The 23,514-nt window shown below is 42.6% G+C and overlaps 2 protein-coding genes and 1 long non-coding RNA gene across 7 annotated transcripts in view; 2 read left to right on the top strand and 1 right to left on the bottom strand.

The window, feature by feature from the left end:
• Positions 1-11,130, top strand: part of arhgef7a (Rho guanine nucleotide exchange factor (GEF) 7a) — a 33,561-nt gene extending 22,431 nt beyond the window's left edge. Inside the window, exons 12-22 of one of the 4 annotated variants that reach the window (XM_023811451.2) lie at positions 1,118-1,264; positions 1,626-1,712; positions 2,526-2,589; positions 2,748-2,887; positions 3,014-3,235; positions 3,335-3,428; positions 3,514-3,603; positions 5,132-5,308; positions 8,584-8,683; positions 9,620-9,674; positions 9,870-11,130. In XM_023811451.2, coding sequence (XP_023667219.1) covers positions 1,118-1,264; positions 1,626-1,712; positions 2,526-2,589; positions 2,748-2,887; positions 3,014-3,235; positions 3,335-3,428; positions 3,514-3,603; positions 5,132-5,308; positions 8,584-8,683; positions 9,620-9,674; positions 9,870-9,992 — 1,299 coding nt within the window. In that variant the 3' untranslated portion in view covers positions 9,993-11,130. Of the gene's footprint in view, positions 1-1,117; positions 1,265-1,625; positions 1,713-2,525; positions 2,590-2,747; positions 2,888-3,013; positions 3,236-3,334; positions 3,429-3,513; positions 3,604-5,131; positions 5,309-8,583; positions 8,684-9,619; positions 9,675-9,809 lie in introns of all 4 variants that reach the window. The other 3 variants (XM_072700408.1, XM_023811452.2, XM_072700409.1) reach the window with 3 other exon arrangements.
• LOC111843672 (alpha-1,3-mannosyl-glycoprotein 4-beta-N-acetylglucosaminyltransferase A-like) overlaps positions 1-23,514 on the bottom strand; it is a 123,058-nt gene that overhangs the window by 69,153 nt on the left and 30,391 nt on the right. The window lies entirely within an intron of this gene.
• The window catches only part of LOC140578605 (uncharacterized), an 89,018-nt gene continuing 77,140 nt past the window's right edge, over positions 11,637-23,514 (top strand). The window contains exons 1-2 of the long non-coding RNA XR_011982855.1: positions 11,637-11,755; positions 16,700-16,847. This is a non-coding gene — a long non-coding RNA (uncharacterized lncRNA). The remainder of the gene's footprint in view (positions 11,756-16,699; positions 16,848-23,514) is intronic.

Here is a 23,514-nt window from a genome sequence, read left to right as displayed (position 1 = left end):
TACAGTCCTACAGACCAAGAATAGGGCAGCTGAAAATAGAAAAGCAGAGACTTTCTCTTTATGGGGGACATTTGGGTGTGGAGACCCAGATCAACCTGTGCCAAGGACAGAGGTGGGTAATTCAGGTCCAGAGAGTAAAAGTTCAGACCAGGATTTTGTTTCAACCAACTACTTGAGCATAAATAGTCACAGTCACAGAGTACTTGACTGGTTAGTTGAAACAAAATTCCGTTCTGGACTTTTACTCTCTGGACCTGAATTACCCAACTCTGGCAAAGGAGATCCTTAGTCTGTTTACTGTCCTTCAGTACCTCAGATTCTGCCCACATGTGTTTCATTGGAGATGCTTTAATCCATTAAGCATAACTGTTTATTGCCCAGTTAAATGCCATAGATGAAATATGTATATTCTGAACAATATATTTCGTTTTGTTTTTTATTTTTCATTATTAACTGTTGGTCTTATCCATCCATCCATCCATCCATCCCTTTTCTGAAACTGCTTGTCCTATTAAGGGTCATGGGGGTCCATCTCAGAGACTATGGGCACAAGACCGGGAGCCAACCCCTAACACGGCACACTAACATTCACACACACGGTTTTATCCATTTTACCCTTTGTTCAGTTTTACAGGAGCAGTACTCTGTTCAAGGGTATTGTAGTAGGACCTGTCCTGAGATTCAACATGACGTTAAACATTAAGCCTTATTCCCTGATGGAATGTTTGACACAGTGAAGCGACCTGTGATTGTGTGACTGTATGGCATAACATGTTTCGAGCTGAGTGTTGCCACTGATTTCCCGAATCGATTCAATTCAGAAACCAAATCTAGTTACACTGGCTGTACAAGAGTAACAGGGTTAAAGCCTCACATACCCACAGGAAAAGTCCAAACACTGTAAAGGCATTTATAAAAAAAAATCAATCATGGGATTTTGTGAATCGATATCAGATTATGCAATTGAAGCTTGATTTGAATCAGGAAATAGATTTTTTAAACCCAGCCCTACAGATGTTCCCAGTGGTATAGACGTTCCCAGTGGTATAGACGTTCCCAGTGGTACAGACATTTGGGGCACTGTCACGCTGCCACTAACTGCCCCCCCGGTCCATAGGCACAGTGCCAGGAAGTGCGCAAGCGCAAGGAGCTGGAGCTGCAGATTCTCACGGAGTCCATCCGATGCTGGGAAGGCGAAGACATCAAGACACTGGGCTCAGTCCTCTACATGTCCCACGTCATGATTCAGAACCACGGAACTGAGGTGAGCGAGACCATCAGCCCGGGGGCTTGGAACGTGGCCCCTTCTGTTCACGGCTTTGAAATGTGTCGATATATTTGATACTGCAGAAGTAGCTCATGGTGCCTCCTTATAAACTTATGGGTGCTGCATCCTACAACTTTTAAAATGATGTATCTTAAAATCATCATCTGTTATTTTTCAAACAGTCATGTACGACTGGAGTTTTCTAGTAAAATAATGAAGGTTCAGCTTCAGCAAAACAGCCACCAGTCCATTAATCCCACTGCATCAACATGTAGTAGCCATACTTGACGTCTGTGTGTGAGTACTGAGGATACAGCATATAGTGTGTGACTGACGCAGGGGATGCTTTGTGTTGTAGGAGAAGCATGAACGCTACCTCCTGCTGTTTCCCCATGTCCTCCTCATGCTCTCTGCCAGCCCCCGGATGAGCGGCTTCATTTACCAGGTAGCCCCCCGCCCCCTCCCCCCCCACTGCATCACTGCGATATTCCTACTTTTGCCTCCTTAATCCCTATCGTAGACCTAGCAGTTATGCGACACTTTCAAACCTAGTAGGCAGTATAGCTGTATCATTACAGCAATTCATCGTTACATTGAGATTATTTGTCATAGTTTTTCATTGATATTTTGAGTCTTTGCATTGAGTTATCAGTTTGAAGTAGTGTTTTGTTTTACAATCATTTGTTGATTAAAAATATGTTCTTTATGTAGCATGTAATGCAAAAATGCAAGCGAATTGTGAAATGATAAAGTAGTCTGATGTTTCTCTGTTGTTTTCACATTGGCCGTTTTAAAAATGGAAATGTTCACTTTAAGCTGGCACAAAGAACTGTACAGTTCATACAACTGGGAGTTGAAATGCGTGACAACTTTATTCAAGATACGTACTCATCCTTGGTAGTTAAAGGCCTGTTAAATTGAATTTTAGTAGTTCCATTATTTCGGTATTGGAGTGTTAGCCATCAGGATACAATGGTAATATTTAGATTTTTTTGAGTCGTCCACTGGTATCGTGATTGCATCATACAGTATCTGGACTTGTTGGGAATACCCACCCTGATGAGCAGTAGATACACGAGGTGCCTGTGACCTGTTAGGTCCCTGTTCTCCTGTCGCTGTGTGTACATGTGGGCTTCTGAATTAATGCTGAGTTAATACTGAAATATGAAAAGCAACAAAGTGTTGGTGTTTGACCTGTCAGCTACTAACTAAACCTCATTGCCTTCATACCGCCTCGTTCATGTGTTTTGTTTCCCAGGGTAAACTGCCATTGACGGGAATGACACTCAGCAAGCTAGAGGACAACGCTTTTGAGATATCTGGTACATGGTTATAAAAAGCTCAGTTTCTGTCATATTAAATTGATTATAAATCCAACCCAGATTAGTAGCTGAATTGGCTCCATATCCAAGTTATTGAGGAATGTTCTTGCATGTTCTGTGTGTGTGTGTGTGTGTGTGTGTGTGTGTGTGTGGAACAGGGAGCATGATCGAGAGGATCCAGGTGCTGTGTAACAACCAGCAGGACTTGCATGACTGGGTGGACCACCTGCATCGTCAGACGAAGCACATCACCATGGGGACACCTAACCTGAAGCCCTCCCCCGTCCCCTTCCACACAGTTAGTTGCTCAGAACTCTGCTGTTTTCTTTGGTTTCTGTTGTTACCATGCATTTCCCGTCCTTTCTTTTCACCTGGCGTTGTTGTTCCATAATACTCTTCCGCTGTCATCCCTCCCTGACCACAGCTTCCCTCGCACCCGATCACCCCATCTCGCCATTCCGAGAGCCGAAATGTGGGCCTGGCCCCCACCTACCACACCCTCCCGCACCCTTCCTCACACGGGACGCCCCACAGCACCATGATGTGGGGGCCGCTGGAGCCTCCCAAGACCCCAAAGCCCTGGAGCCTCAGCTGCCTGCGGCCTGCACCCCCCCTGCGACCCTCAGCGGCTCTCTGCTATAAAGAGGTAAGAATCGGCTTCCGGAGCTCCGAGTCACCAGTGAGAACCTAACTTCTGCCCCTACAATGTCTGCTTCTTCATCTTCTCACCTCTGTCTTCTTCAAGGATCTCAGCAAAAGCCCCAAGAGCATGAAGAAGCTCCTTCCCAAGCGCAAGCCGGAGAGGAAACCATCAGACGAAGACTTTGCGTTGAGGAAAAGTGAGTGTTCTTCGTAAAACCGGCGTCAAGTCTGTCAGCGATGATGTGAGGCGTTCTAATAACATCGGAGCTCTGTCTCTTCCAGGCACGGCCGCCCTGGAAGAGGACGCGCAGATCCTTAAAGTCATCGAGGCTTACTGTACAAGTGCCAAAACACGCCAGACTCTGAACTCGAGTAAGTCCGTCCCAGGAAGGCCCATCATCCTCGATTCAGCGCTAGCAGACTTAATATTAGGCCTTACATTCAGGCCTCATGAGTGTTCAGCCTGTTGAGGTCTGAGCAGAGCAGGATGTGAATGTTCAGCATCATTTATTAGGACTGTCATTGGGATTGAGATCTGATTATTGGGACTGTTGTCCTCTACTTTCCTATATATTTTAATGAGAACAGACACAGATATTTATCTATTGCTGTACTCTTGATCAATTCTGCGTCCCACAGAAAACCAGTCATCTTTATTCTCACCTACCTGAGGTTAAAATGTCTTGCTACCACTCTGAGCTGTCGTCGTCCAAAGGCCCAGCTTATGGTTCCTGTCTGTGCCATTTTCTGTCACTGGCTGTATGTCTGTACACCAGCAGAATCACCTTGTCTAGGAATAAACGTGTGGTCCTTAGGATGACCCTTAGTGAGAGTCAGCAGACGGCAGAATTACGCGTCTGAACCATCTTTGTTTTCTGAAGGAGTTAAGGTGCTTTTTCTTACCCCATGATATTTCCTATAAATCCCCACCTTAATGCTGTCCTCCTACCTGCGTACTAACAGAGTGTGTGGTACCACTGGAGTCTGGTATCCCTCTGGTATCCCTCTGTGAGATCCTGAAGATCACCTCCAGCACATAGCTTCTATAGCACCAATCAAAAGTCTGGACACACTTGCTGAAAATCATTTGTCTTTCAACAAGATAACATCGAGGTTATGACATAAGTACTAAAGAGATGGACTGCTGCATCAGATGACCTGGGCCCTACAATCCCCTGACCTAAACTCTATTACAGGGGTAAATTTTCTATCCTACCGGGCTTCTGATGAGCCACACCTGCTCCTGGTATTTACCTGAGGACTAGTGTGGCTCATCAGAAGCCAGGTAGGATAGAAAACCTACTGGATAGTAGCTCTCCAGGACCGGAGTTGGAGACCCCTGCTCTATGGGCTCAAAGAGTAAGCACAAGGTAGCCAACATGAGCCCAGAGATTGTGGAAATTCCTTCAGGACTGTTGGAGTAGAAGAGTCAAATTTTGAGACGTTAAACACTTCCCTTGGTCATAGCAGTATTTGATGTGTATTACTTCAAAGCCTCGGGGCCTTATAGTATAAGGTGGGTAACTTAACTGAAATAGAGACAAATGCATTATAAGCAGGTGTGTCCAAACTTTCGATCAGTGACGTAGCTAATCCGCAGTAAGTAGGATTTACGCCTAATTGTGTTTCTCTTCCTCTTTTTCCCTTCACTCTCTTGCGTTGTTCTATTCTGTTGTTCCTCCTTTGTTATTTGGTCATATATATTATTTTCTGGTGGGGGTTCACCCCTCCCTGTCACATCCCATTTTTATATATTTTGTACTCCCTGCTTTTTTTATTTTGAACCCCCCCACCCCGACCCTCATCAAATTCCTTCAAAATTTTTGGTTTTTGCCAAACCCTTCCCCTTCTCCGATTCCCATCCCGGTTTGTATCGGTCCCCTCCCACCCCCCCCCCCAGCATGGCAGGGTACTGACCTGATGCATAACCACGTGCTGGCCGATGACGAGTCCTGCGTGGACTCGCTGGGCCCCCGCAGCAGCCTCTCCCGCCCGGAGCCGACCTCTGACCTGTCTGAAGACTCTGACCATGACAGTATATGGACAGCCCACAGTTACAGAATGGGTTCCACATCCCGTAAGAGCTGCTGCTCATACATCTCACATCAGAACTAAACCCCTCCATTTGACTTTATTATATATTTTATATTGAGGTATGGCTTAATTAATCTTGTTTTTAAACCCTGTTGACCGGCTGCTATTACCCCCTTAGCATCCCTATTTCGCTTTGTTTACCCCCCCCCCCCCACCCACGCCACCTTCTCTGCAGTTGTCAGAATTGTTTTGTTATTTTTAGAAACACCCCCCCCCACCATGTTGTTATGAGCACAACAAAGGGTGAAGTGGTATTGATCCCGCTGTGTCTGATATTCAGATGTGCGTTCAGAGGGTAGTTTCAGAAGCGGCAGACTCTGTTCCCAGAGAAGTGTGGTCTGTCTCTCTCACTATTTCACCTGCATGTAAATGTATATATTCACACACAGTGTCCCCTCCCCCAATCTATTACAGTCCACCTCAAAAACGAACCCCCCAAGAGATATTATCCTGATTACTAATTCTAATGCGGAAATATTTTTCACACCAGTTGTAATTTTGTATATGACTGGGAAAATATTTGGCTGTTCAAATGTGTAGCCGAAGCCTCAGTTTTCTGTGTGTGCATATATCAGACACGGACACGGGGCCTCTGAATGGGGCGACACACATGGGCACGATTCTCTTCACCTAATTCCTGCTCTGCTAACTTCTGTTTTAGGGGGGTCATTCCTCTAATTCTTTTCTCTAATTGTTGTGCTGAAGTCTGTATTTACAGTGCTCTATCCAGTCTTTATCTGTATGTCTGTTGGTCTATCTGTCTGTATGTCTGTTGGTCTATCTGTCTGTACGTCTGTTGTTTTATATGTCTGTCTGTCTGTCTGTCAGTTTGGTTTTTTGATTGTCTCTACCCTTATTTCTGATTTAAAAAAAAAAAAAGCTTTTATTGCAACGACCAGCCTAAGCGTGGAAAATTGTGACCAAAGTGTGTTTATGGCTGTATAATTTCGCTAACAAATCGGTGTTTAAATTGCATGAGGCTAATTCGGTTGAGGACTGTGTGGTGTTCTGTGGACAAAAGCCTTCATTTCACTTACTGGTAAGTGGTTTTACATATGCTGAAGCTTGAGTTTTACACTAGTACCGTTATAGTGCAAGGCAATGAAATAACGTAAATGTTGTGGATGGACACGTAATAAATGTCACCATTATTTAGATGTGCACTTCAGTGACAGTCTCGTTACCAAGCGACCAAGTCAGCAGCCTCTGAGTGAATTGATACTTGAAAGAAGAAGGTTGTTTGTGACGTTCTCAGGGAAACGCACCAAAGTGTCGGAATGGTAGTTCATCAATGCGGAATCTTCTATGTAGGAATTTTCTTTAGAGCATTAATGCTGAAACTGACAGTGGGGGTTTTAAAAAACTCAACCTAAGCAGATGCTCTGCAGATTAGGCTTCTGCAGCTGTGAGGTGCACGCAGAGAGAAGCCCCAGTCAGGCTTTATATTGCGACATCATTGTATCCTATGAACCCCTTTCCAAGGTTTCGCATGAACTGATTTAGATGAATATTAGTTGTGAAGAATGTGTGAGAATGATTCATTGCTCATGATTACTATCATTTTTCCCCATTACGGAAAAGGTGACCCTTTTGGTGAACTAATTATTATCATTAATTCATATTCATTATTTCATTATTTATGTTATTATGTGTATTTATTTGAGTACTGTGTAGAAATTTATTATTTAAACTTCAGTAAAAGGGGATATATTCATCATCTTAGTGTTTCATACTAATAATAGTGTATTTGACAAATTGTCCACTCACCCCCAATACACAAGGATTGTACTGCTTACATTTCTTAAGTTACTTTAAACTACCACTAAAGATGTTTCCATGTTACTTTGCAGTATTAGTCTGAATCATGAGTAAATGTTTGATGAACATGGATGGTATGAAGGCATTAAAGTGTTTTGATCATTTATACTGAGCTCACAGGGGGCGGCCAGTGAGGTATTAACTGTGGAGATCTATAGTCTCTGCCATTATGGTCAGTATATCCTGAAACCAAAGCTTCAAATGTGGTGGTAATTTTAGAGATGAAGTCGAATGGACTCGTAAGCAAAGAGGAGCACCTTGTAAGGTGGTCTGCATGTGGAAAGCTGGCTCCTCTGTAGGGCGTTGACGTGGGATCCCTCCCAGTGACGACCGTACCCATCTCCACGGCGTGGTATTCAGCCGTGTTTGGGCATCAGCGGTTTTCATACACAGCCTTTACCTAGCTTTCTGTATATAGCTTATACCGCAGCAAACACCTGTCTTGCCCAACATGGTATTTCAGAAAAAGGCTGTCTTAATTATTGTGCAATTCTTTTTTTGTGTGATGGAGTCATTCCTTGATTTTTTAAAAAGCAAACTGCCTCTTTACCTTATTTGTATGTGATGCATATTGATTCTGAACCTGTTGTCTAGTTGGTATGGTGTGAATGAAGTGTCTGAGATATAGAGCTGAGTACATTAAAAAAAAACATTGTAATATACATTTTCAATAAATATGTCCTGTGGTACTTAATGATTGTTAGAAAAAGCTTTGGGTCTATTTTTATCAGGTACCAAATGCAACATTTGACATGTACTGTAACTTCTGTATTCATTGTAAGTGTATATTTTGGTGTATTTTCGGCTCTACAGGTGTTGGATCTGTGTCTCGATGGACTCCAACCTATTGCTGTGTATGACTTGCTTGCCCTGTTGTGTGACTATAACCAGTTGTGACCATGCCAGGCCAAATGTATGCCTGTTTGTTATGGGGGGGCTCCTTCCCAACAACGTGGATTCATTGGTCTTCGGGATCACTCAGTGTCTATGACGCGGTCGATGGCATCGTGTGAACAGTGTGCTCTAGGTATGGTCTTTTGCACAGAGTAAAGAAGCTCATATCTTCACTGTTTTGTGAATAAAACTGGAAGCTAGAGAAATCACTCGATCTGTTCGTTCCGCAAGGTACCAATAAAAACATTTTTTTTCTCTTGTTGTCAAAAGTGCAATTTAAATCGAAAAGTTGTCATTCCCTCGGTATAAAAACAGTTTTACGGGTACAGAGTTGTGCTTTGATTTGTACTTCTAAAAAGCATTTGCATGAAATTCCCCATCACTGGCTTGTCACGATGACCCAGTTTTCTGGGTTGGACATCGTGAAGCTTCCCCTGCAAGCAGCACTGAGCAAAGCGAAAGTGGTCGGTCGACTTGGTGAGTCAACCAGTCAGTGGCCGGCGAGGTGAAACCAAAAACAAAAAGCGCTCTCTTCTTTTGAAACAGGACCTAGGAAGGAGTGTGGACCTCATGTGCTATTTCCTGAGGAAGAGAAGATTATTGTAGAAGAGACCAAAAGCAACGGTCAAACCGTGATTGAAGAGAAGTAAGTCCATATGTTCCATATGATATACTGAAGTGGGTGGGGAGTCTGTCATAGTTTTCTTGCAGCATCACTCAGACTTTGCTTGAGATGGTTGTTTATTGACTGGGGTCACATGTCCAGAAACCACTGACTTTACCTGCAGGTGGCGATGTTACTTTCCATCCTAGGGTGGTGGGGTTACTAAATAACCTCAAAAGGCATCTCATCCCTGAATCAGAAACTAATTAAAGCTAAAACCTTGTAGGAAATTGGTTCATGACATGAATAGCTGAGTCCTTGCTATATTCCACTGATGGTTTTAACTGATCAGCTGATTGGTTGAATGTGGTAGCTGATTGGTTGAATGTGGTAGCTGATTTGTTGAATGTGGTAGCTGATTGGTTGAATGTGGAAGCTGATTTGTTGAATGTGGTAGCTGATTGGTTGAATGTGGTAGCTGATTTGTTGAATGTGGTCACTGATTTGTTGAATGTGGTCGCTGATTGGTTGAATGTGGTCGCTGATTTGTTGAATGTGGTAGCTGATTGGTTGAATGTGGTAGCTGATTGGTTGAATGTGGTAGCTGGTTGGTTGAATGTGGTAGCTGATTGGTTGAAGCCACAGACCCCACTGAATCCACAAGAAGTCTCCGGCCTTTTAGATACACCTCATTGTCCATCTTAGCTAATTCTGCAGGACCCTTAAACGCTCCTCAAGATTCTTCTGTGGTGGAGAACCTTTAATAGTGATCTTGACATTTGCCATGCAAATATATCATAATTAACAATAAAATCATTACTTTGAGAATGACAGAGATATTGCTATATTATGAATGGGTAGCCCAGCCTTGTGACACAATGCCTCTTTGTTTAAACTTTGTGACTTTCAATTGTAATATTTTCTGCTTTTCATACTTTCCTTCAATGTATGATGAATGTATTTTAAATTGCTTTTAAGGAGCTTAGTCGACACAGTTTACGCATTGAAGGATGAAGTCCAAGAACTGAAACTGGTAGGTTTCTGACATGTGAGCCTCTGAGGTACCTCGTTATGGATTAACACTATGTGTGTCTTGCTGTTCTTTGACCTGCATTGCATAGGCATAGTTGTATATTCATACACAAGTGGGACTGATTGTGTCTTTCAGGTGATCTCTAAGCTGTATGTGGGCAGCGGTGGCTCAGTGGTGTCTTTTTGCTCCATGCAGGATAATAAGAAGATGAAGAGGACGTTGGAGGAGGAACAAAGAGCCTGGAAAGACCTGGAAAAGGTTGTGAGGAAAGTATTAAAGAACATGAATGATCCTTCCTGGGACGAGACCAATTTGTAAGGAGGTCTCCTTAATTTCCAGTTGATTATTATTCTCTGACCTGTCTAACCATTAAAAAAACACAATGGGAACCAATTTACATAGAACACTACAAATCACACAAAAATGCACCAGGCTGTAGATCTGAGAGCAGCTGGTTTGCAACCAGGTTAGATGCCTGACTGAAGCTGTGAACTTAGCGAGTTGATTTGTTGTGGTTGTGAGGCCTGGGTCGCTGGAGCCGGATGGGATTGACAGAACACCGGGAAAGACCCGTGGTGCCAAATCCTTGGTGTAACCTGGACCAGAAGCTAGGGCAGAAGCTGAGGCTCCTGATAACTGCTCCTTGTGTCCATCCTGAATGCTCTCTTCCAGATGCAGCTGCAGCAAACACTGGGCACCATTCACTTAGCAGATGCTAAACGTCTTATTTTTGAGATCAGGGGTTCACACCAGCTGTATGGTACCTGCTAGGCTGTCACGGCCTTTACCCAGCAAGGTCACACTAAACCTCATGGGAACTTAAAGCCAAGACTCATGATGATTTTTTTTTCCATTTTATTTTCCCCCCGATGGAAACACAGCAATACAACATCGAGGACAGACTTCAGGTGAACAGTACGCAGGTAAACGTTTTCAAGGCGTTACCTCATTTGTTTTGTACCTCTTTTTTCTTTTTTCAGAGGCTTTGGTATGCGCCTGTTATCTTTTATTTTGTACACTTTAATACGGGACAGGCACATATATGTACCTTTATATTGTAAATAATGTCAATAATGTGCCTTTTCAAATGGATTTTTTTAAAAATCGCTCGACTTTCTGGAAGTCTTAAGGTTTTATACGCGATGTTCGGGCTCCTTTCCTGTGCCGGGCTGTTCGCACAAGAAGACTGAAATTAAAAACATGAATGCTAAGCTACTTATCAAATATTTTGATGATTTTTTTCAGTTTTGGTATCATGTGTTACATATTTAAATGAGACCATATGGTGAGAATGCCTCAATGTACTATGAAATATATGCTTCCATTGTCCGGTGAGATTGTCACCTGAGGACTGTTCCACAACCACTGTATTTATTTTTTAACTCTTCTCAGTAACTAACTTGTATTGTTTCTGTGAATTAAAACGGTAAATAAAGCCCTATTTTGGTTGCCATTCTTATTTAGAAAAGTACAGTAATTTCAGACACATTGCATCAAAGATTTTTCTATCTACCTTCAGTTTGTCTGGCAAATCATTTTCCGAAGGCTCTCAAGCTGTCATCTTGTCAGGAGTGTTAGCATGTTGCTAATATGAACCCTAGTAAGGTATCTCTAGGCTAATAACTTTGTTAAACCTGGGTAATCTGCAAGTGTTTAAGTTAATCGGTTTGTGTGTTTACTTTTTTTATAAAGGTGTTTTCCACCAAAATGTTGGAAGTTCAAGTCCCTTGTAGTGACATGTAACAAAAAGCTAAAATCACTATGATAAAATACACCCCTTAACACTTCAGCATTAGTTTCTCACTTCTTCCTGTTATTATTTTAATAATGAATAATGTATTTAATCCATAAATGTTGTCATGCCCCAGGGGGCCGAGCTTCATTTGAAGATTTTTATCACTAGGCGAATGTCTCTCCATAGTGAGACGGGTTTCTTTTGTCTGTGGAAAGGCAACAGTGACATTTGCAGGAAGAAAAGCATCCAGCAGACATTAGCATCAGAACAAAGCGACAGCCACAAACGGCGAATGAAAATGTGAGCTGCAGCGGCGCTTTGTCACATCGCAGAGGTACCCAAACAGGTAAGCGCTCATCTTGGACGGCAATATTGCTGTCTTTGTCCGTGCAGCTTCTTCTTGTCATTTATTGCAAGTCTGGGCTTATTTAAGATGCGGACGGTGATGCCGCTGTGCCGCTGACGAGGTCTCAAACGCTTTCTGTCAGCTTCCTTAGTTTGCAGAAAGATCTGGAAGCTGGTGCTGTTATGTCCTTCTGAGGTGTCCTAAGTCCCATCATTCGACTGAGGCAAAAAAAAGTAAAGAAAAAAACTAATTTCATCGTGATAACTGTCAGGGGTGTAGCAAGGAATTCTGGGGCCCTTTGCCATAATGTCACCTTGGGCCCCCTCAGCAGCCTGGGTATGGTCCTGATTACCATGTCATAATGTCACCTTGGGCCCCCTCGGCAGCCTGGGTATGGTCCTGATTACCATGTACGCTGTGATCGGGAAGGAAACTGTCCTCATGCAAGCGAAACCACCATAAGTGTTACTCTTCAGACGGCCTCGTCCTGGAACGTCACATCCTTGCTTCCTAAAGATGTGGACCAAATCCAGAGAGACTTCAGGTAAACGCCACAATGAAATATTCACAACCTTTGAGCTTTGGGAGTCGAATCTGGAGGGTTGGTGTCTGTTAATTTGTTGCATCCATACTTTCGCCAAGAACATTGTGAAGGACCAATGTTAAGTTTTCACACTCCTGGTTGGAAAGCCCCCCCCCCCCCCCACCCGAAACTCCCTTCGGCCTACACATGCAGCTTTTGTTTCTTTAGCCTTACTGCCTTTGAAGTACTTGCAGTGCCTGTTAAGCCATTTGCAGTATTTTCTTCCACTGCCTTTCGTATTGATGCCGTTCCTCCTTATACACAAGTAATTACATGGTGTCCCGTTGTAGAAAAACATAAACCAACAAGGCCAAGCTGGCCATTGTGTTTCCTGAGTATATTCACAGCTTGAAATCCCCCACTGGGGAAAGGAGATTAGAAAGAGGACTGGACCTAAATCTGCTAACGTCTATTGGCCAACTTCTGCTCGAGTGCAAGTTGTGGATTTGCTGTTTTCCAGTTACCCGAGGCTAACTGGTGCCAAAAGTCTGGGAAAAACAAGTCTGCAGACTAATTGGAAAGCCAGTGGAAAACAGGCCGGGAAGAGAGGGGCACCACTGCCGTTCTCGTCTTTTCCCACCGCTGTAAATGGTGAAGGTTATGTGTATGTAAGTCTTATTAAAGTGACAAGGCAATTTCATTCCTTCGTGGATGAAAACTCCACATTATTATTTTACAGTACAAAGGACGTCATTTTGCTGGAGCTGGCAAAAACCTAAAATGCCAGCCTTTGCCAATTATCACACAGGCCCTGCGCTCCGATGTATAATGAATGTCACCTTTTGTCTCCTGTAAAATATTTCTACATTAATATAAAACAGGACCCAAACATAAGACTGCTTGATTTATCTTCAACATATACACCATCCAGTCAAAAGTCATGGGACATCTGTAGCCATGAATAAAGTATCTTTATTCCAAGCAATGAACAGTATTTTACAGTACCACTGTCCTAAGTCACCAACTCAAGACAGATACAAGACTTTCCACCAATTTCTGTTAGAAAGACGGTATTATATTTTGTTTTTCTCTATCATTAAAGTATTTGTAGGAACAACTTACATATTACCAGAAATGACGATCTTGGCCTTGCCATTAGTCACTGTCCTTAGTGTTCCGTCTGCAAACTAAAACATTTATGTATTTAGTGCCATCCTATTTTCCTGCAAGCAGAGGGGTGTCACATGACTCTTGTGGGGTCATTTAGGTAAAGTGTGTCAATGCAGTTTTTCAGTGGCTTTTATGTCAGTGCTTTGAGTTTGTGCTTCTGAAGTTTCTATGGTCACTATACATGTGTGTTTTTACTGAAAATATAACATTAGCAAACCGGGATTCCTTCTACGGTCAGTTGTGATGTGTATAATTGTTTTGCACTGTGTTTGTTTGCCTCCTCTTTTAACATGAAGGACACAGAACACTCAGCCACCAGAACTTTCAGATTTGCACTCTCCTCACTCCCTCGCAGAATTGACACATTTCTTTTCGTTGACCAGTGTGTGCTGCTTAAAATCTACCTTTTTACTCTAAATTGATGAAATTTGCCTCTGCTTGTTTTTTGATATAATAACCAAAGATCTCCATGGTTGTGGCACATCACCAAAATTCAGCCACATTGGCAAAGTAGGTTAGCAGTTATTAAACAAAACAAAGACTAATATACATATAATAATCTCCTAAATTAACACAATAACAGGTTATCTGCACATTTAGTATAATACAGAGAGCTGTATTACACTGTCCCTTCAACGATAGTGTGTAACTATGTGATATTCCACTGCATTAAAGCATTAAAACTATGTAAATGATGTTCTGGGAGCAGATGAAAGGGAACTGGAGTTCATTCTAACTGCAATGTGAGAGTAAGTTAATTCTAACTGCTATGTGAGAGTAAGTTAATTCTAACTGCAATGTGAGAGTAAGTTCATTCTAACCGCAATGTGAGAGTAAGTTCATTCTAACCGCTATGTGAGAGTAAGTTCATTCTAACCGCTATGTGAGAGTAAGTTCATTCTAACTGCAATGTGAGAGTAAGTTCATTCTAACCGCAATGTGAGAGTAAGTTCATTCTAACCGCTATGTGAGAGTAAGTTCATTCTAACCGCTATGTGAGAGTAAGTTAATTCTAACTGCAATGTGAGAGTAAGTTCATTCTAACCGCAATGTGAGAGTAAGTTCATTCTAACCGCAATGTGAGAGTAAGTTCATTCTAACCGCAATGTGAGAGTAAGTTCATTCTAACCGCTATGTGAGAGTAAGTTCATTCTAACCGCTATGTGAGAGTAAGTTAATTCTAACCGCAATGTGAGAGTAAGTTCATTCTAACCGCAATGTGAGAGTAAGTTCATTCTAACCACAATGTGAGAGTAAGTTCATTCTAACCGCTATGTGAGAGTAAGTTCATTCTAACTGCAATGTGAGAGTAAGTTCATTCTAACCGCTATGTGACAGTAAGTTCATTCTAACTGCTATGTGAGAGTAAGTTCATTCTAACCGCTATGTGAGAGTAAGTTCATTCTAACTGCTATGTGAGAGTAAGTTCATTCTAACCGCTATGTGAGAGTAAGTTCATTCTAACTGCTATGTGAGAGTAAGTTCATTCTAACCGCTATGTGAGAGTAAGTTCATTCTAACCGCTATGTGAGAGTAAGTTCATTCTAACCGCTATGTGAGAGTAAGTTCATTCTAACTGCTATGTGACAGTAAGTTCATTCTAACCGCTATGTGAGAGTAAGTTCATTCTAACCGCTATGTGAGAGTAAGTTCATTCTAACTGCTATGTGAGAGTAAGTTCATTCTAACTGCTATGTGAGAGTAAGTTCATTCTAACTGCTATGTGAGAGTAAGTTCATTCTAACTGCTATGTGAGAGTAAGTTCATTCTAACTGCTATGTGAGAGTAAGTTCATTCTAACTGCTATGTGAGAGTAAGTTCATTCTAACTGCTATGTGAGAGTATTCTACCTTTACAGTGATCTCACCACCCCACACAGAGAATTAATAACCTCAGCCAACAGCTTAAGTGTTCATGTGTCATTCATATGTCTACAATGCAATTCAGTAACACTTTTTAACACACGTAAAGGTGCCCTACTAACTAACTGGTAGCAGTTTCAATAAGAAAACTTTCACTACATATATATATATATATTTTGCGAGTGTGTGGATTCAAAAGGCGCCTCGTTCTCCTTGTCCTCCTGTTAGATTGGTGTTTTTGTTCAGGGGAGAAGGTGACAGCTTTCTGCTTTAGATGTCAAAATTTCACAAGCTGGTTGCAGGGCCATTGAATGTATCAAGATGTCTTTCATGAATCGGCAGTAGGTTCCCCCTGCCCCCCTTCACCACCCCACTGCCAAACCCCCATCTATTTTTCAGCATCTCTATTCAGTGGCTAGTAATCATTTAGATTTGACATGCATTGTGTGGCCTGAGATGCCCCCTCCCCATCTACTACCTGTCATTAATGTTTCGACGTTGCAATTTGCCAAAAAAAGAAAAATATATATTATCAAAAGACTGTGAAGGACTCAATGTCATTTTTAAAGCCTTTTATAGCACAAAATAGTGGCGTGATAATTTTTCGTCAATGTTTCACTCTAAAAGCTTTCCGTGTCAGCTCTGAAAAGAAAAATAAAGCCCATTCAATGACATGAATTAAAAAGAAGGTCCTTTGGGTTTTGACCAAAAGACTCCATTTTCTTCAGCTGGTATTCAAAGTGGAACTGAAATCAAATGGAGTTTTCTTATGAAAATAGCCTTTGTTGTCTGGAAGGCTGGTAATTCATAAACAATAACCAGTGCTTTTGTGTGAATAATGACATATTCATTCCCTGAGAAGGGGAGAAGCTGGTGCTCCGTCACTGTGCTGCAGTGCATAAAAGGCAGCTGGGCTGAGCTGCTTTTCCAGTTGGCAGGTTTGTCAGCACTGGTTAGGGCTGCTGTTTCCCTCACTCCCTCTCTCTCTCTCTTTCTCTCTCTCGCTCCGTCTCCCACTGAGCCACACACTATCCACTTCATTTCAGCAGAACTTCAGTTAAGGGGTGCCTGGTTCTACCCAGCTCACGCCACCCTTCCCTGACCCACCTTTATCCTTAAAGAACCTTTAGTGTGGAGCCTTGGACTGAATAGACGTAAAGGTCTCAAGGTTGCACCACTAATCCCTGTTAAAGGTATATACAGGTATTGCCCCCCCCCCCACCCAAGTCGAATTGCCTTGGGGGGGGCAAGGAGGGGGTTTGACTTTCACCTTGGAGAGAGGATTGAGTGCCTGGAAGATGGGTCTGCTTCCGCATCTCTGTTGGAGTCACTCCTACTTGTCTCTCCATGGCTGGTGCCTCTGGATACAGGTGTTTTTTTTCCTGGCAGGTGCAGGAAGAAAGGGTGGGACGCTTCTCCTGGCAAATACTTGGACGGACAGAGACTTTGAGAATCCTGCCTTTGAACTGAGGAACTTGAACTTGAGAAGAACTGAGAAAGAGAGTCAGACACGGAGCGGGAGGTGCGGCGGCAGGAAGTGAGTAAACGTTTGTTGCTGTTCGCCACTGCGAGGTGTTAGTGTTGGGTGCCGGCACTGTGAGGCAGGACGGGTAGGACGGGCAGGACGGGCAGGGGTGCCCATGTGCTGAGCTCCGTCTGAGTGCGGTATAGAGCGCTCATTACAGGGGGTGAGGATGGGGTGTGTGTGTGTGTGTGGGGGGGGGGGGGATCATTTCAGTATTCCAGCACTCTGCAGGTAAAAATCAAGAGCAGATAAGCAAGTGGTTTCCTACCTGAGGGGTACAGTAAATATGGGCCATTTTCCAGGATGAGTTTGATATGTGGGGGCTTTCATTGATATTTCATGGACATTTTGTTGATATTTCAGTTGAGCAGAAAACTGTATCCTAAAACTACATGTTAGTCGACTTGAATGACTTGCATAGTTTGAATTAGCAGTGTTGGATACAGTGATCTTTTCCCTGCTTGGAATCTTGTCCCAGCTCTCCCAGTGCACATTTGTCTCAGCTGCAGGGTCGTCAGCTGGAAGACACTGTTCACAGATGTTCTCCTGGTGGGTGGGGGTGGGGGGGGGGGGGAGCAGTAGTTGATTGGGGACGTCTCCCTGCCACAGAGACTGTCCCCCCTCCGTAGCCAGAACCAGTGACTGGCGTAGTGGTAACTGTTTACATGATTTTCTAATTTTCTAACTATACAGAAAGAAAAGCTCCGACTAAACGTGTTAATGGGTACAATAGCTCTATGTATGTGAATATATGGGAACTGCAGTTATGATGTACAGTATAGGTATAAAACACATTGTCTTCGTTAATTCAGTACAAAGTACAATCACAAGCTTTTGCTGAGGTAACTTTAAAGTTTTACCGGAAAATAATGTCAACTAAACAAATAAATAATTGAAAATATATCTGAAATGCTGTCTCGGAATATTTTTATGTACATTATAATATTCCATGTGACTTGTTGTTTCATTTGTTTTTGTAGGAATGACTATGCTAGAGTACAGACAGTCATATGCATTTAACTCCTGCTATGTCTGTTTAAGCCAGTGTTTCTCAACCCGGTCCTCAGGCACTGCCTTTTTGCTCCCTCCCAGACAGTCCACATTTTTGCTCCCTCTCAGCTCCTGGCAGAGAGGGAACCAAAACATGGACCGTCTATGGGTACCCAAGGACTGGGTTGATAAACATTGGTTTAAGCTATGTCCTTCCTGTCTGTTTTGGAACAATGAAGCAGAACTATTGTGCCACTGGAGTGGTGACTGCAAGGGCAATCTGCCACTGCCGCAGAATAGCTGTCAGGGAATCGCAGAGCTGCAGGAGTGGTGCACGTCCACACTGCTGATATTAAAACAGCAGGGATGCTTGCAGAGGTGTGGCCCCCATGTCTGAGCTGCTACCCAGCACAGGATCTGAAAGCCAGGAGACTCGGGGCAGCAGGCAGGGTGACATCATGCGTGGAACGTCAGAGTCTGTCTCATTCTGTACTCCCAGACCACTGGCAAAAATGTTACAAAAAGCTGAAGCAAATTATGGCTCAAGGGATACATGGATTTAGGCTTATATTTAACATTTTAAAGTTTGTATCCTCTTACCCGACCAACCCGTCTGCGGTAAGCCTGCTAGTTTATAGACTTAAACATTTTTCATAGGAAACATGGTAACGTAAAACAAATTCCGGCAGAAAATGACTTAATTATAGTAATAGACAAGTTTCCAACCTTTATGTCTGTAGAATGTTTTTTTAAAGTCTTAAATAAAAATATGAATAAAATTTGTTAGTATTTCAATATCGTCGCTAGGTAGACTGTGCACTTCTGGTTTGCTGGTATGACTAACATCTCACTCACCGCACAAATTATGCTGATCTCAGCATTCGTATCTCCATTCGGTTTTTGCTGAATGGAAAGGGGTTCCAGCCATTCACCTCGTAACACAGGGACCCTCCTTTTTGATGGACCTCTTGGCCACCCAATAACCTGCAGCTCCTTGAAACAGGAAGAAACTGGCTATGTCCAAACTATGGCTATGTCCGGGCTGCATCCGTCGAAGGACATGGTCTAGGTCGCCTTTGTAGGCTGTGTCTTTTTTGAAAGTCCGTGTGATGAATTTTGGGATATATGATAGGCTGCAAAGGATCCAATGGGTGGATCCTTCGCAACTGGGCAAAAGAAGGATGCATTGCTAGACTGCATGTAAAAGAGCCCTTGAAATGGGACCAGCTTTGTTTCGTTGCTCTGCATTCGTTCTTTGAATATAGCCTAAGAAGGATGCAGCCCCTAAATTTGGACACAGTCACGAACGTTCAGTGACATATCACAAGCCCCGTGCACCTTATTTGAAAGTTATGCTGCTGAACATCTTCATGGCTCTGGTCAGTCTCAGCGGGGATAGTGGCCACTCAGCGGGGCAGGACTCCCGGAATGACTTTTAAAACCTTAAACTTGGTACAATGTTTTGTATGTAAATAATATAAAGACCGGAATGGAATTAAGCAGAAAAACTACAATTAAACACATATACTTTTATTTGTTGTTTTCAAGACTGGGTAAACTGGAGGTGCTATGGGAAAAAGTGACCAAACGGAGCCATTGCTGAACCAATCCAGACAAGATTTATGTGAATTGCAGCCAAGGAGTTGAGCTTTCAGAATAATGTGTTTGACTGGGGACAGAAGTCCTCAAAACACTTGTAATGCCAAAGGAAACTCATTATGTCTGTGAGTGTGAGTTTCCTTTTATTCTAATGTTTACAGTTCAAGTTTATTCATCCATGTAAGTAAAACTTTCGGAAATTGGTCTGTGTTTGGTTAGCATCCTGTGACTGGCAGTATTTACACTAGACTACGTTAAGGCATGTTTGTGCAAATTCTTTGGTCGTTTTAAATGTTTTATTACAGGAAGGTCCAATCACTTGTTCTATTTTCAAATAGGGGACGCAGTGCAAAAGTCTTAGACACTCAGAGAAAATTATGTTTAAATGATCTTCATGTAAAAGTATATTATGCCTGTAAAACTCTGTGAGCTCAGTCATTTCAACACCTCTCAGTCATTTCAACACCTCTCAGTCATTTCAACACCTCCCAGTCATTTCAACACCTCCCAGTCATTTCAACACCTCTCAGTCATTTCAACACCTCCCAGTCATTTCAACACCTCCCAGTCATTTCAACACCTCCCAGTCATTTCAACACCTCTCAGTCATTTCAACACCTCTCAGTCATTTCAACACCTCCCAGTCATTTCAACACCTCTCAGTCATTTCAACACCTCCCAGTCATTTCAACACCTCTCAGTCATTTCAACACGTCTCAGTCATTTCAACACCTCTCAGTCATTTCAACACGTCTCAGTCATTTCAACACCTCTCAGTCATTTCAACACCTCTCAGTCATTTCAACACCTCCCAGTCATTTCAACACCTCTCAGTCATTTCAACACCTCTCAGTCATTTCAACACCTCTCAGTCATTTCAACACCTCTCAGTCATTTCAACACGTCTCAGTCATTTCAACACCTCTCAGTCATTTCAACACCTCCCAGTCATTTCAACACGTCTCAGTCATTTCAACACGTCTCCTAACGTCACCCCAGTATTTGCAGCAGCCATCCAGTACGCACATGTATTTTTTGACTTGACCACTAGCACGCTTCGTATGGCTAATCAGTACCTCATTGAGTTATCTAACCAATTAAGTTAAATAATTAGTTGAGCAGGTAGTGAAATGTAATGGATACGTGGACTGGCTGAGGTGCCCCTGAAGGGAGACTCGGAGACTCTCCATGCAGTGCTCATCTAGCCGCCCAACAAGATATCAGTAACCTTTCGAATTACAGAAGAAATTATTGTTAGTCTTTATCGTGTTATTCTTAATTGCACATATTCTACTACCCAGAAAAACAGCCTTTAACACTTCCTCTGAGTGCCTAAAACTTTCACACAGGACTGTAAAGAGGAATTAAATTATGTCTGATTGTTCAGACGGCCAGTTGTATTTAGGTGTTGCTGGTGGGAGAGTGTTGGTGTAGCCATCCTAGCGATCTGAGTGGATCCCAGTGCCCCAGTCCAGTGATGGGGACACTGTGCTATAAAAATGTTGCCATCCTTTGGATGAGATGTAAAACCGAAGTCCTGACTCTCTGAGGTCATAAATGATCCCTGGGCATCTTTTGAAAGAGTAGGAGTGAATTCTCTCCTGCCCCCTCACCACCATAGCTACTGTGTGGTGAGCGTACTGGTGCAGAATGGCTGCCGTCACATCATCCAGGTGGGGGCTGCACAGTGGTGGGGGTTCCAGTGGCTCCCCATTGGTTCTGTAAAGCCCTTTCTGTGTCTTGAAAAGCACAATATAATGATGTGTAGGTATCTATGTGTAGATAGATGTGTTTTCACCCTAAAGGAAGTTATTTTAACATCATAAAATTATTTTCAACGACAGTCAACTATACCTGTTTCAATGAAAGCAAGGTAAATATCCACGTGTTTGCAACAATAAATGTCTCAATAGTCTATTACTGATAATGTACTTGTCAAAAATCATATAATAAGCTTTTACAGTATGTAGGATCACCCTTTAGTTCGTACTTCTGTACTGTATGAAGTTCTGATGAAATTGATTTCTTAGGGCATTTTCCTACCTATAGTTCGGTTTCAGGTTTCCGAATCAGCTGATGAGTTTGTTAACTTGTTACTTTGCTTTCACATACAGAAAAATCCAATCGGAGCAACAACGTGAGAACGTTCATTCTTATTCTCATTACCGGAAATTCCCTATTTTATCTGGCATAATCTGAACCCGTGCCTGACTGCTGGGTTTATGAAGTGTTCTGATTTATGCTGCCATTGAATTATTCTTTTATTGAGTTCATTCCATTGAAACTGAGTATTTCAGTTTCGGCATATTAGCAAACATTTTAAAATGTTTTATTTTCCCCTAGACCAGTTTGAGCATGTTTTTGCTTTGGGGAAAGATAATAATAGTTTAATAATTAGAAGTGTATTATAAGTGGAATAAAAAAAAAACATCAAAAAGCTGGTAGGTTTATACAGTGTTTTATGTCATAAGTAGTACAAGCTTATTAAACCGAATTTAGTTTAAAATGCAATGTATATTTTATGTCAGTAGATGGTAGTATTGCTTTACTAAAATAAATATTATTATTATACACGCTATGGTCTGCGCCCATGTAGCAAACAAAAAGTGAACCCATCTCTATGCTCGTGTCCACTTCATAATGAAGAGCCCATGATAGTTGCTCCTCTTATAGTTGCTCCTGAGCCAATTAGGCGCCCTTTGAAGTATTCGCACTTTCTACAGCGTCTGCACCCACCAGCTAGGCGATAGGCTGCCAACTTCTGAGGGGGCGCGGACTTGCCAGCCAGTTTCACTTTTTACACTTTTGAGGGGCGTCGCGATGTAGGGGGGGCGGAACGGTGTGAAGGATGCTGTTAGGTTAGCATTGTGTAAGCAATAATAATAATAATAATAATAATAATCATAATAGTGGTTAGCACTGTTGCCTCACACCTCTGGGACCTGGGTTCGAGTCTCCGCTTGGGTCACATGTGTGTGGAGTTTGCATGTTCTCCCCGTGTCGTCGTGGGGTTTCCTCCGGGTACTCCGGTTTCCCCCCACAGTCCAAAGACATGCTGAGGCTAATTGGAGTTGCTAAATTGCCCTTAGGGTGTGCATGTGTGAGTGAATGGTGTGTGAGTGTGCCCTACGATGGGCTGGCCCCCCATCCAGGGTTGTTCCCTGCCTCGTGCCCATTGCTTCCGGGATAGGCTCCGGACCCCCCGCGACCCAGTAGGATAAGCGGGTTGGACAATGGATGGATGGATGGATGGATGGATAATAATAATAATAATAATAATAATAATAATAATAATAATAATAAACATCGTAACTTAAGAGGCGACAAAAAGAAGACCAACATTTAAAAATGAGCAGATTGCCAATAGAGCCAACTGAGTATTTTCCCACCGTGACTCTTTATACTTGGTAGAAACGAAATCTTGGTCTGGATTTATATTTTCTGGACTTGAACTTTTCACCTTTGTCTGTAATGGACTACTTTTGTGACTTCCCCAAAACTGGCGACAACTGCCCCCCACCGTGAATACCCCCCACAGTCAGATTTGTTCTGGTGAACTTACACAATATTAAATAATACTAAGCAATTAACTTCATATCGTTTTTGCGTATTTATTTTGGCACCAGCGTCGCCCGTCGGGGGGCGGGCGGAGATATGGCCGGTGATACACACCTAGGCTAGGAATGCCCGAGATAATGCTCTTATGTTTATATGTTGTCACCTGTTCTAAGGGCGATAGATATCACGGACCTGTTTGAAGTAATGTGATTAAGCAGTCGCTAGAGGTCGCTTTAGCTATACAGAACCTCATGCCCACCCTCTCCATAGAACAAGTCAATACAATTTTTATATAGGAAAATAGATCTCACGGTTTCCTTTACGAAAATGTAGCAGTAACCTAGCCTATATATTAACGTAGACGTCACCTTAGATGAATTAAAAGTAACAATGTAATTGGAGAACATGTAAAATGCAAAATATTACATCACACTCAAGCAACGGGTATGTAATTCCGACTGGCAGCAGTCACAATACTCTGTGTAGACCTATATACTGGGTCGGTATTGCTGAATGAAGAAGCTTTGTATTG

The sequence above is a fragment of the Paramormyrops kingsleyae genome, chromosome 16 (genome assembly GCF_048594095.1).
Source record: "Paramormyrops kingsleyae isolate MSU_618 chromosome 16, PKINGS_0.4, whole genome shotgun sequence".
Classification (NCBI taxonomy): Eukaryota; Metazoa; Chordata; class Actinopteri; order Osteoglossiformes; family Mormyridae; genus Paramormyrops; species Paramormyrops kingsleyae.
This window is presented reverse-complemented; position numbering and strand designations above follow the sequence as displayed.